This window comes from Notechis scutatus, chromosome 6 (assembly GCF_049901735.1).
Source record: "Notechis scutatus isolate UNSWTSFEM ecotype Mainland chromosome 6, rNotScu1.2, whole genome shotgun sequence".
NCBI lineage: Eukaryota > Metazoa > Chordata > Lepidosauria > Squamata > Elapidae > Notechis > Notechis scutatus.
This window is the reverse complement of record NC_142014.1, coordinates 70,832,081-70,845,613: the sequence shown is the minus strand read 5'-3', so window position 1 is coordinate 70,845,613 and position 13,533 is coordinate 70,832,081. Positions and strand designations below refer to the sequence as shown.

General features: G+C 41.9%; 1 protein-coding gene across 1 annotated transcript in view; it reads left to right on the top strand.

Moving 5' to 3' along the window:
* LOC113419363 (1-phosphatidylinositol 4,5-bisphosphate phosphodiesterase zeta-1) overlaps nucleotides 1–13,533 on the top strand; it is a 51,815-nt gene that overhangs the window by 24,421 nt on the left and 13,861 nt on the right. Inside the window, exons 6-9 of the mRNA XM_087969131.1 lie at nucleotides 1,291–1,491; nucleotides 3,442–3,598; nucleotides 6,531–6,647; nucleotides 11,094–11,266. Of these exons, the coding sequence (XP_087825257.1) occupies nucleotides 1,291–1,491; nucleotides 3,442–3,598; nucleotides 6,531–6,647; nucleotides 11,094–11,266 (648 nt within the window). The remainder of the gene's footprint in view (nucleotides 1–1,290; nucleotides 1,492–3,441; nucleotides 3,599–6,530; nucleotides 6,648–11,093; nucleotides 11,267–13,533) is intronic.

The window sequence follows — 13,533 nt, the reverse complement described above, 5'->3', positions numbered from 1 at the left end:
CTGACTTGAACGCTGCTATTTGAACAGCTTTTGAAATTTGAAAAATGGGTCTGGAGGATGTACAATCCCTATCATGGTGCCAGAGGTGGTATTCAGCAGATTCTGACCAGTTCTGGAGAACCGGTAGTGGAAATTTTGAGTCATTTGGAGAACTGGCAAATCCCACCTCTGACTGTCCCCACCCCCATCTATTCTCTGCCTCCCAAGTCCCAGCTGATTGGCTGGATCTTCTTTTGTTGCCCTGCACAGGAGAACAGAGCTGGAAAGTAGGTTAGTGGGGTTGGGAGGGAATGGGATTTTGCAGTATCCTTCCCCTGTCATGCCCACCAAGCCACGCCCACAGAACCGGTAGTAAAAGAATTTGAATCCCACCACTGCATGGTGCCAACTTACACAGACCAAATTCACATGCTGTACTAGGCCACAAGTAGTTTTATTTGCTACTTAACGTGATGTGTGAAGCCCTCCTGTATTTGCTTGTTGAGTATTTTCCTAGGATAGAAGATAAGAATAACAGAATTGGAAGGGACCTTAGAGCAGGGGTGGGATACTACCGGTTTGGCCTGGTTCTATAGAACCGGTAGCTCTGAAGAGCAGCAGACACCGAACCAGTTCGCTGCAACAACCTTTTGTTCGTCTGTTTGGCCTAGCTGCCCACCCGGGCTCTTGGCTGTCCTTTATTTCCTGCTTTTTCATCTTCAGCTGCTTTGCGCGGCACAGCTGAGGTTAAAAAAGCAGGAAAGAAGAGACTTTTCAAATGCTGTACACCCGAGCATAGCACTTGTCAGCTGTCCAGGCGGCACAGCTGAGGTATTTGGGAAATGTTGTGCATGCGCATGCAAAACACACTGTCACCGAACCAATAGTAACACCGGTTGAATCCCACGGCTGCCTTTGAGGTCTTCTAGCACTCAGGCAGGAAACCCTATATTCATTCCAGACAAAGGATTGTCTAATCTCTTTTTAAAAACTTCCAGTGTTGGAGCACTCACAACTTCTTGAGCCAAGAAGTTCCACTGGTTAATTGTTCTCACTGTCAAGAAATTCCTCCTTAGTTCTAGGTTGCTTCTCTCCTTGATTAGTTTCCAGTTGTTTCTTGTCCTGCCCTCAGGTGCTTTGGAGAATAGCTTGACCCCCTCTTCTTTGTGGCAGCCTCTCAGATATTGGAACACTGCTATCATATCATCCATAGTCTTTCTTTTCATCAAAGTAGAAACTTATTTTAACTATCCTTGCCATTTAGTTTTGTAGCTTACCATACTGAATGAGTGCACCTTTTCCTCTTCCTAGCAATTGAAATTAAAGATCCTGATCAAAAATAAGAAAGCTGGATCACTCCAAGACACCCTTAATCGGAGGGGTCAGGCATACCAGGGCCTTACAGAAGAAACCGAGGATACCCTGGAGTCAGAGGATGAAGATGATGAAGGTGCTGGACACGTGCTAAAGAAAGCGCTCATTCGGAAGCCCATTAAAAAAGACAAGGACAAGGTAAGCCAAGGGCCATCGTCCACAGCAATGTTGCCCAGATCCTTTCAAAATAAGAAAATGTTGCAGCAGTCTCTGAGAGCGAGGACTCAGATGAGGGGCCTGCATTTGATACATGGATAGGGCCAGGACTATCGGAGAGTGAGGTGCTGCCTTCGGAGGTCGTGGAGTCTGGCAGCAGTGATGAAGAGGACTCCAGGGAGCCTGTGCCCAGTGCGCGGGTGCACAGGGCTGCTCGAAGGAAAGACCAGCTGAAGCAGCATGGGCAACTTGGGAGTAAGGCTGGAAGGTGATGGCCCCTCCCATAAGGGATAAAAGCCAGCCTTCAGGGTTGGCTTCTTTGCAGGAAGCAAAGAAGTTCTTTATGCTCAGAGTTCTTGTCCTCCGATTTGTTTTTGGAAACTTCTGGCTTGGGATATTTATCTGCAATTAATCTTTTGTTTTTGTCAGCCTTTCACAACCTTGAAAGGGCTTACTCTTATCTGGGACAATTAGTTTTGAATGACTCTTAGCTGTGAATGAACAGAATTCACAGCACCGCATTAAAAAGGTTTGTTTTTATACATACTTTGTGTTTGTTTGATTTGAACAAGGCTTGGGTCAGAACAGAAAACAGATGTAAGGCTTTTCTCAAACACTTGCAGGCCCAACTAGCTGGATACGAAACTGCAAGGACCGATTTCCAAAACATTAAAGTCTCAATACGTGAAAAAAAGCCTAATGAAGCCATTATGAAAGAATTCCTGCTGGGGAATTCTGGGAGTTGAAGTCTTCAAGTTGTTAAGGTTGGGAAACATGGCCATTGAGATATCCTTGTTCTCTCTCATGGTCAGCCATGACGAGACCAGATAAACTCATGATTTGCTCCCAACACTTTGCTGTGTGCATCTTCCCATTTCAAAAACTGTGTTCCCAGCTGCAGCTAATGAAGGGAATCAGGGCCCTTTCCTCCCCCGTAAGCCACACAACTCACATTGCTCCCTTCTCCGTTCCTCCCTGTGTGCACTAGGATGAAGAGGGGATGGGCCTGGGTCTTCCTCTGAATTCCATCTCCCCTGTTCTACCTCTCACCTGTTCTGCAGCTGGACTTTGCCCTTCCCCAGTTTCTTCCACAGCCAATGGAGTCACACTCCCACTCCCTGTCAGCTGCTTCGCTCCCCCCAATCAGATTCTGACAGGGGCATGACACCTTACAGCCTGGCACTATAGGTCACCCACTCTGCCAGAAAATATTGTTGTGCTGGTTTCTTTCAAACAGACAACTCAGGATGTTTTGCATGATTTCAGGTTCACACATATAGCTCATAAACAGAAAACTAGTCATTTAGAAAAAATGGGAAGAGAATGTCTATGTTTACACAGGCAGCCCCCTATTTCTCCTGAGAAGTTAAAGCAGCACAATTGCCAGGTTGGAAAAGGGTCTGAAAGCACCCATTAAGTGTTTTGCAGTTACCAGTCCAGGTTCACATCATCACCACGTTTGCTGCCAAGATACCACCAAGGCAGCTATCCTGTTCCAATGGAAATTCCACCTCTTTCGTACGTGCATGAAATTGACATCACAACGCACGTACACATGGGGTGAAGCTTCTATCACAACACTACAAAACTGCTTTACTCTTTAGCACCCCACCTAATCCCCTGGTACAGACATGTCTGCCAGAATCCATCCTGGATAATTCCATTAAAACATCCTCTATAGGAAAAAAAAAACATGTCTGAGGCACAAGGGTGTGGTCCAGAACATTTTAGGTGCAATGATCCCATTATCCTGAGGCCTTCTTGATCTAAATATAGACCTTTACACATTCTCTTTTGTTCAAACGGAATGGGAAGAGACTGAAGAATGTGTCTGCCTAGAAACTACACTGTCTTCCCAATCTTGTCAAGTACTTAAACTTGACAGTACTTTCACTTCTGAGAGTCATAACATTTGTCAATCTCTGTTCTTAGGGCCATAAAGTCAAAGTGGCTTTACTCCTTTCTGAACTCGTGATTTATACTGCTTCTCGGAAGTTTGTCAGCTTTGAGGATTCCAAGGAGAAGCAGAAATGCTACCAGAATAATTCCATCGGAGAAGTGAAAGGTCAGAAGCTCATCAGCCGGAGAGGTAATGTAAACGTTTCAACCATCAACTAATATTTAAGCGAGCTGCATATTTCTCTATTTATTTTGGAGGCAGTGTAGTTTTCAAAATGTCCTTGAGAATAAAAATGCCTTGTGTTAATTTATGAAGCTTTTTGATGTACTATATGGATATATATAGGGGTAGAATGCTACTGGTTCGGCCCGGTTCTATAGAATCGGTAGCTCTGAAGAGCAGCAGACACCACACATGCACAACTCTCACCGAACTGGTAGTAACACCAGTTGAATCCCATCCCTGGATCTCTATCTCTATCTCTATCTCTATCTCTATCTCTATCTCTATCTCTACCTAGAGATAGAGAGATAGAGATAGGTAAGGAACCCAGTGGCTCAGTGGCTAAGATGCTGAGCTTGTCGATCAGAAAGTTTGGCAGTTCAGTGGTTCAAATCCCTAGCACCGCATAATGGAGTGAGCTCCCATTACTTGTCCCAGCTTCTGCCAGCCTAGCAGTTCGAAAGCATGTAAAAATGCAAGTAGAAAAATAGGGACCACTTTGGTGAGAAGGTAATAATGTTCCATGCACCTTCAGCATTTAGTCATGCTGGCCACATGACCGTGGAGACGTCTTCGGACAGCGCTGGCTCTTCAGCTGTGAAATGGAGATGAGCACTGCCCCTAGAGCCAGAAATGACTAGCACATATGTGGGAATGGAACCATTACCTTTACTTTATAAAGATACTTTTGTGCCAAATTTAACTCTGGGATTTCATAGACACTTCCACGTAATTGTAGTGGATAACCACAGTGATGTGGTTTTTCAGTGCCTCCTCTTTTGTTTGTTTGTTTACTTCTCAATCTAGCCACCAGTCCTAAGATTTCCCACTGCTTTCCATCTAAATGCTAACCAGGACTGACCCTACACCATTTTTTTAAAGTTCTACCAAGTCAGTTAGACACTGCTACCTAACCCATCAAGACAGAAATATATTCTACTGTCTGATATTTACAGTAGATGTAACCTCAAGACTTCTCAATTTATCTACCTCCTTCCCTCCTACTACCTAAACTGGAATAAATCTTGCAAATAGAACTTCCAACAGTTGGCTTAATCATGTCATTTTTCTTGTTTTGAAATGGATGTTCACACAGAATGTGGTCCATAAAGCTTGCAGAGATTTGATTCAAAGCAAAATATTTGGGAAAGTTGGCTGCCAGGATAGTTGACCTTTTTGAAATTATCCAGCAAACGTAAAGAAAGAGAAATTGGGTGGACAATTTATCTGAATTTCCTCAGGAAAAGGAGATATTCTCCATCAATATCAGACTCCTCCTTACTGAGGATGGCACTCTTACTTTAAAAAAAAAACCCTCAAAGGAATAAGCAATAGGAAGAGTTTCCTTTTGGGCTTTAATGAAATCATGAGAAGACAGGTTGATTGCTCACATTTACCCTTGGTCAACTTAGAGACAAGGAAGTGCAAGAAGACCTATGGCTATTCTCCTGAAATTCTCTTAATTGTTGCTAAATCAATCTAGCTTCTTCGTGGCTAAATTACTTTCAGGTATATTGAGCCTTTGAGTCATTGTTGACTCCTTCTGATGCCTGGATTAGTGACTGCAATTTACTTGTTAAGATTTTTGGAAGTGATTTGCCTTTCCCAGAGCTGAGAGTGTGTGTGTGATGACCCGGGGCATGGCACAAAGGCAACACAGTCATATAATCAGTAGACGTCCCTTTATTATCTCCAACTTTGCCCCCAATGTCCAGGTTACCTTTTGGCTGGAGAAAAAAACTCTCCCAGGAACAGCATTTGACTGCAGAAAATTCAGTCCAAAACAGAGTAAACACAAAATATAACATAAAGTCCAAACAAGCCAAACTGAAGTAATTAGTTTGGCAGGGCAGGAACAAGAATTTCAGACTTGAAAGCACAGCAAAACCCACACAGTTGGAAAGGTGCCAGGAACACAGATAAGCCAGGACAATACAAGATAAAGTCATGTTTTCTCCCAACAACTTGCTGCACACAACTTGCCTTTTTTATAAACTGTGTTTCCAGCTGCAGCTGATGAAGTGAATCAGGGCCCTTTCCTCCCCCGTAAGCCATTCAACCCATGTTGCTCTCTTCTCCATTCCTCCCTGCATGCCCTAGGATGAAGAGGGGGTGGGCCTGGGTCTTCCTCTGAATTCTCTCTCCTTTGTTCTACCTCTTCCCTGCTCTGCCCAGCCACAGCCAACAGAGCCATACTCCCACTCCCTGTCAGCTGTTTGGCTTCCTCCTCGGCTTCAGACTCCAACAGGGGCATGACAGAGTGGCTGTCCCAAGGTCACACAGCTGAGTTTTATGTCTAAGGCAGGACTAGAATTCACAGTCTCCTGGTGATTGATCCAAAGTCACCAAGATTTTAGGCTTTTCTGCCGAAAATAGGATTAGAACTCACAGACACCTAATGATTGGCCCAAAGTCATCCAAATGTCTTTCATGCTTAAGGAAGAACTAAAATTCACAGTGCCCAAGTTTCTAGACTACTGGCTTTAACTACTACCACAAACTGGCTCTGGTACCCTCTTCCTCCCAAAAGGCATGCAGCATAAATACATATTGCAAATTTGTTGTCAGCATATATAATCTCCCTGTTAAAATATTGTCAGCTTGTTTTATTTGCTGTTTTAAAATTGTCTGTAGCCTTTTCCACACTTATTTATTTTATTTTAAATATTTACATATTGCTTCTCATTGCAAAAAAAACCAAAAACCCTTCAGAAAGTAGGTCAAAACAGTTGAGAAAAGCATTCCTTGAAACTATGCAAGAATATGCATAATAAAAGAAGCAATAAAAGAAGCAGTGAACCAATAATATAGAGCAACATAGCAGTAACCAAACAAAAGTTAGGCATATTTCTTTGCGATAACATTTTGAACATGCCTTTTTTCCTATATCTTTTTGCAGCTCCTGATTTTGTCTCACACACAGTCCGCTTCCTTACAAGAATCTATCCCAAGGGAACCAGAACAGACTCTTCAAATTATGATCCTCAAGAATTTTGGAATGTCGGAAGCCAGCTGGGTAGGTCCTTTAGATTCTAACCAAATCTGCTATGCTGTGTGAATGGGACAAGACCAGATTTACATTGGGAAAATTATCATTGGAGCCAAAATACAGTAGATTGGTATTCAATTCTTTCAGAAAGAATCATCAGGGCTAAGAGAAGAAGACAGAACAAGCATGATGGCAGTTTTGGAGGTCCAATTCCTGTGGAACCTTCTCTTCAGTACCTCATAATCTAGTGACCAAAAGGGGGAAATAGAATTAAAGATTTATCCTGTGTTTCCTTTTTACTTATCACTCCTGTTCTTTGTCTACGATAATATTTCCCAATCTGGACAACTTTATGATGAGTGGACTTCAACTCCCAAATTTCTTAGCAACGTCTCTGTTGGCTGGGGAAGTCTACACATCATGAACCTGCCCAGTTATGAAATGGTGACTGAGGAGATTGCTAATGTGAGGTCACTTCCTTCTGCCTTAATCCTCAAATCAAAAGCATGGAACATATGCTGTTTGACTCTCCTCCTGGCAGGAAGCAGTTAATAAGGTGGTAGGCTTTGCTTAGGTCAATAATTAATTTCCAGGAAGTATGGTAAATCTTTGTGGTTTTGTTATCAACTTTACTTCACTCATGATTGTTCAAGTGAGAGATTTCTGCTCTTAGGAATGTGATGTCTCTCACTTTCACACTCTCATACACAAAAGCACACTCATTGAATACTTCACCTTTCAAAAGGCAGGACTTCTATTTTATGATTTGTGCCACTTTGGTAGACAGTAATTGTTTGATAAGTGGGCAAAAATATTGAACAACCGTTAGGTACAACTGTGGGTTACTGCTAAGGAGACCTAAAAGTTCACAAGGACAGTGGAGCCAGGATATCTTACTTCACACATCCCATTAAGCTGTGATTTGTTTATTTAGTTAATTACAGTTGGCTGAGTTCACATGAAATCTGTATTCTGTTAGGATAAGTCAGGATCTAGAGCAGCAGTGAGAATGGGCAGAGAGAGATGAGACCAATCTCATTATGTGAACAAATTAATACTGAAACTTAGGCTGAGTTGAAGCTTTTATGTGCATTTCTAACTGTGAAAAGCTATCTTTGAAGACAAGAATATAAGTACACTGGACTCAGAAGAAGAAGCTGCAAAGAAGCTGGTTGGGGGTGGGATTAAGAAATAGGCACAACAACCATCATCACACAAATTCTGCAGTCTACATACATTGACCATTGCCTTGATCATTGAAATGCAAATAAGTAAAGGCAATGTTGCACAATGGCATCACTGCACATGGAGTTCAAATCAATCAACCCTAAAGCAAATCTATCCTGACTATTTGAAGTATTTGAAAGTATTTGAAAGACAAATACTGAAGCTGGAGCTCAAATATTTTGGCCAGCAAATGAGAATAGAGGACACTTCTGAAAAGATCCTGATGCTGGAGAAGACTGAAAGCAAGTGCAAAAGAGGAGACAGCTAGGGTTACGATTATTCTACTCAGAATAACAAAGAAAGCAATTGGAAGTATCCACATTTGACTTCTCCCCTTTCATGTTTTCCAAGTTAACCTAGAATTCTGGGAAATGAAGTCCACTGTCCCAGAAGCATATCATGGTAGAAAAATTTGATCCAGGGATTGTTCTGATTATAGCAAATATACTGTTGTGAGAAAATTAACATCTCCTGATGTTTGCTTTCTGCAACAGTAGTTCTGAGATGGTAATACTAGGGTGCAGGTCTCATCTAAACAACTGTATTTGTCCTTTGTTTCTTTCACATAAAGGGAAGGAGAGCCAGTCTGATACAGTGATTAAGATATCAAACTAGAAACTGGGAGGTTGTGAATTCTAATCCCACCTGATGCATGAAGCCATCAAGGTGACCTTAGACAGGTCATTCTCTTTAAGCCATAGGAAGTAAACAAGGGCAAACCACTTCCAAAATGTTGCCAAGGGACCTGTTCAGGCAGTTCCCAGAAGTCAATACTGACTTAAAGCACACATGCACACAAGAGCAATAAACTTATTGTGTGGAATCAGATCCCTGTTTTTTATAGTATCTACAGCAGTTGGTGGGAGTCTTGCCTGAGAAGAGGGTGACAGGTAAATGCCACCCTTTCCTGTTGCGTTCAGCAATCATTGCTTTATTTTCATTCTTAATGGTCTTGCTGTAATGTATAACAAAAGATAAATCATTCTATTTTATGAAATGAACTCCATAACACCAAAAGCTTTGATGAAATGCACTGTATACTCGTGCACCTTTTCCTAGCATGAAAAGAACATTAATTGCATGTTGCTCAGGACTAGGGAAGCCTGTCTTGCAGAAAATTGGATGTTTGTGAAATACCAACAAAGGCACCAGAACAAAATATTAATACCTAGGGAAGGAGTGACTTCAGTTCTTTTACGAATTGAAACAAAGGATCTCAATCAGAGAGTGGTTTCCTTTAGAGCAGTGGTCCCCAACCTTTTTTGTACCACGGACCGGTACAATCCACAGACCGATCCATGGACCGGTACCGGCATCAGCACGCATGACCAAGGCAAGGTGAGCCTAGTGACCGGCCAGCCAGCCATCCCCCGCTTCTCCCCGCCACCTTCAACTCCTCCTTTGTACCTTCTCGCAGTCGATGGACTTTTCGGGCTCTTTCTTAATCTCCTCCTGAGTAATGCAAGACTCCACCGCCAACGGGACGGCTCTTCATTCGAAGCCGCCCCTCCCTTTGACGAAACTAAGGTGCGAGGATTCCTTCAGCACCCAAACGCCGCTTTCCAACCAACGACTGACAAGCTCACCCGGAAGCACTTTCTCAAGCACCGTCGAAACAAGATGGCGCCCAAGCAAAGTAGGCGGCCTGGTACAAAATCATCCACGGACTGGTACCGGTCCGGGGCCCGGTGGTTGGGGACCCCTGCTTTAGAGGCATGATGATTTGATAGGAACCTATTATTTTGATAGGGAACTATTATTTTTAGGCATCCCTCCCCTTGCCTGATTCAACATGAAATCTAACCCTTCCAATCCACAATTTATATTCAAGGCCAAAAATAAGGAAAGGAGACACAATGAATCTTGAAAGAGTACTCCAAAATAAACAAGCAATTGCAAGCCCAATTATAGGAAGGACACTTGATCCTACATCCCCATACAGGTGACTCTTAGGCTGGTGGGATGAGAATCCCCCAGAATAACAGAATAACAGAGGGGGTTGGAGGTTTTCTAGTGCAACTTCCTTCTCAGGAATCTCTTCTTAAAAGGTTCCAGTGATGGAGCACCCACAACTTCTGAAGGCAACCCCACTGATCAATTGTTCTCACTATCAGGAAATTTCTTCTTGTTTCTAGGTTGGTTCTCTTCTTGATTAGTTTCCATCCATTGCTTCTTGTTCTACCTTCAGATACTTTGGAGGATAGGTTGATCCCCTCTTCTTTATGGCAGCCCCTTACCTCACCACTTGAAAATGTTCCCCCTAGGCCATTTCTGTTTCCCCCTGTAGGCCATTTCTCTTTGATGAGGATCTTTATGGTGATTTCCCCCACTGACCTCGCTTCTATCATTCCAGCCCTTTGGATTCCTATGCTGACAAATCAGGAATAAGGGCATAGGTGGATGGTGAATGGCCCCTCCCATAGGGAATAAAGAGGAGTGAAAGGGGAGTGGTGTTTGCAAGAGACAGTTCAATTCATTAGGGTGAAGATCTGTTCCTGACTTCTTGCCAAGTAATTTTCAGACACGTAGCATTTGAAAGATATTGGCCTGGCAACTCTCCAAGCATGATAAAGGTCTGTAGTTGTGAAATCTCATGAAAGACTGTTTGCCAGGACTTTGCTGGAGAGGAATTCACTTTAACCTAAATAAAAAAGGGTTTTATCGGGACTAGGAGTCTGCTTCATGATCTTGGGAAGCCTAGGTCACAACACAATTGTTTGGAAATATCTCAATTATAATTATAAGGGAAAAAAATATTATTAAGAATCAATTGAAGATATTGGATCTTGGATAATTCAGAGAGAATAACTGCAGGGATTTATGGTAGGTTAAAAACTGTTGTGGACTTTCTGCATATGAAATACAATTATAGATTATTAACAGGGTGTTTTGAAGTTTAGGCTTTTGTCAATTACCTATTAACTTTTTTTTTTACAGTACATTGATTGTAGGTCAATTATCTGGGTAAATAGCTGGGGAGTTTATAAATTATACACCTGTTTTGCAAGAGTGGGGATATGGGACTATTACTGTTGAAATATATTTATTAGTATTCAACTAGGGGAGATAATTTATGTATAATTTCTTTGGTTTTTTTTTTGCACAATTAGTTGTTTTTCTTAGTTTGATTTGTTTTTGTTTCCTTTTTTCTGTCTGAAGGTTGTATTTTAACTTTGGAAATGAAATTAAAAAAATATTTGAAAAAGAGAAATATGTTTTGCTTTAATTTTTATTTTTTTCCTACAGTTGCCTTAAATTTCCAAACACCGGGTGTGCAGATGGATTTACTCATTGGAAAATTTTTGGACAATGGAGGCTCTGGTTACCTTGTGAAACCAGAATTCTTAAGAAGAAGAGACTCTGCTTTTGACCCATTTAACGTTACCGATAGGTATAATCCCATTACGCTAACAATAAAGGTAAGACAGTTTCATGGAAACTTCAACCTATCTAAGGAACAATTCCTTGATCTTATGAACTCAGCTACCACTAAAACATTTGACTAGAAAAGTCTGAGAAAGTTATACTTCTACAATTAAGCTGTCATTTGAAGGCCTACGTTGCCTTCAAAAATACATCTGATATCTCTTTCCCAGGATTCTCTTCTCCTGAATAGACCCATAGACTAGAGAACAACAGAGTTGGAAGGGATCTCTGGTCCAAACCCCTGCTCAAGCAGGAGACCCAGACAAATGGCTGTCCAATTTTTTCTTAGAAGCCTCCTGTGACGGAGCATGCACAACTTCTGGAGGCAAGTCATTCCACTGATTAACTGCTCTCACTCTCAACCTAATTCTAGATTGGATCTCTCTTTGATAAGCTTCCATATGTTACTTCTTGTTCTGCCCTCAGGTTTGGAGAATAGGCCTATACATTTATTAAGCTGACATTTAATTCTTTGGAAAGTAGAGGAATATATTTTAGTTAGCATATTTGGCCTCACCATGTTGTAAAGCATCCAGATAATGAAGAATTGTCACAAGGAAAAGATCACTAATTCCTTACCAGTGGATGGCTTTGCTTTGATTGAAGGCAGGTTGGTAGTAATTGTTGTTTTTCTGCAGTCCTAATTATCCTCTGAAGTCTGTGTCTGTCCTGTTGGGTTGCAGAACACTTCACTCCTAACCAGATGAATGTGATTCTTCAAAATACTCTTCTAGAGTGAAGAGTATTTTGAAGAATCACATTCATCTGGTTAGGAGTGAAGTGTTCAGTTGCCAAGCTTGCATAAAATGTTGCTTCAATCTTTTATTAAATGCCATTCTAGAACTCATTTTAGAATTTTTATCCTGCACGCACAATCCCAATTTAGTTAAATTGATAGGCAATCCATTCAAGATAATTTTTAAAAAAGAAGTGTTCTTTCACTGAATGCATTTTTAATTTTGGAGTTCATCACCATCAAGACTGGAGAAGGACACCAGTATAGGAGATTAAATAAAGTCTTGGAGAATTGGATTCTCAACAGGTATTTTTAAGAAAAGGCTATACGTTGAAAAGCAGTATATTCCAGGTATAGAAGACTGAGAACAGAAGATGTCTTCTGGATTCATGTAACTGATGGGCTTCTCAGAAACATCTGGCTGACAGATGTTGGGAGTTCCAAGTAGATGGCTGTTCCTCACTTGCCCCTATCTACACCACAAAACTGCTATAGAAGACCGAGAACAGAAGATGTCTTCTGGATTCATGTAACTGATGGGCTTCTCAGAAACATCTGGCTGACAGATGTTGGGAGTTCCAAGTAGATGGCTGTTCCTCACTTGCCCCTATCTACACCACAAAACTGCTTGGCTTCCTCTTAACCCTTCCGCTTTTGTCTCATCCTGGCCACCAGTGAGACTGTCATCCTTATCAGTATTGGTTCACATTCTTCTACCTTATTCCAGCCCTATCTAAGGACAATCTCCGTGTGTGCAAAATCTGTTTGGCTTTTTTGACCTATGAAGGGTGTCAGATGACTGTCAGTGACTGGGAATTGAGGCATTAGAGGTCAGATAGGAACTAGCAATGGCGACAACTCATTTTCATTCTGGTACTTATTTATTTACTCAAGGATGGGCACACAGCTTTTCATCTCTGCAGTAGGCAAAGGACCTTAGGGTATTTTCTCTCAAGATAATTTCTCTACTTTTGCTGATCTTCTTAAGAAGCTCATGATCAACTTCTGAAGAACTGTATGCTTTACACTGCAGTGGTGAGACCACCCTTGGAATACTGCATCCAGTTCTGATGACCACAACACACAAAGATGTTGAGACTATAGAAGGAACATACAGAAGAGCAAGAAAGACTATTTGGGGTGGGGGGAAAACAGGATGCTAAACCATATTATGAACAATTGAGGGAACTAGGTATGTCTAGTCTAATGAATAGAAGGACTAGGGATCATGTGATCAAGTCTTCCAGTACCTGAGGGTTGACTAGTCTCCAAAGCACCCGAGACTAGAAGTAATGGGTGGAAGATCATTAGAGATCAAACCTAGAACTAAAAAGAAATTTCCTGACAGTGAGAGCAATTAACCAGTGGAATGCATTACCTCCAGAATTTCTGAGTGCTCCATCACTCAAGGTATCCAACAAGACAGGGATCCCCAACCTTTTCGACGCCGCGCCCGGTTCCGGCATCAGCTGGGCGCCAGCGGCCGTTCCGGCGTCAGCTGGGCGCCGCCATCTTTTTGATGAA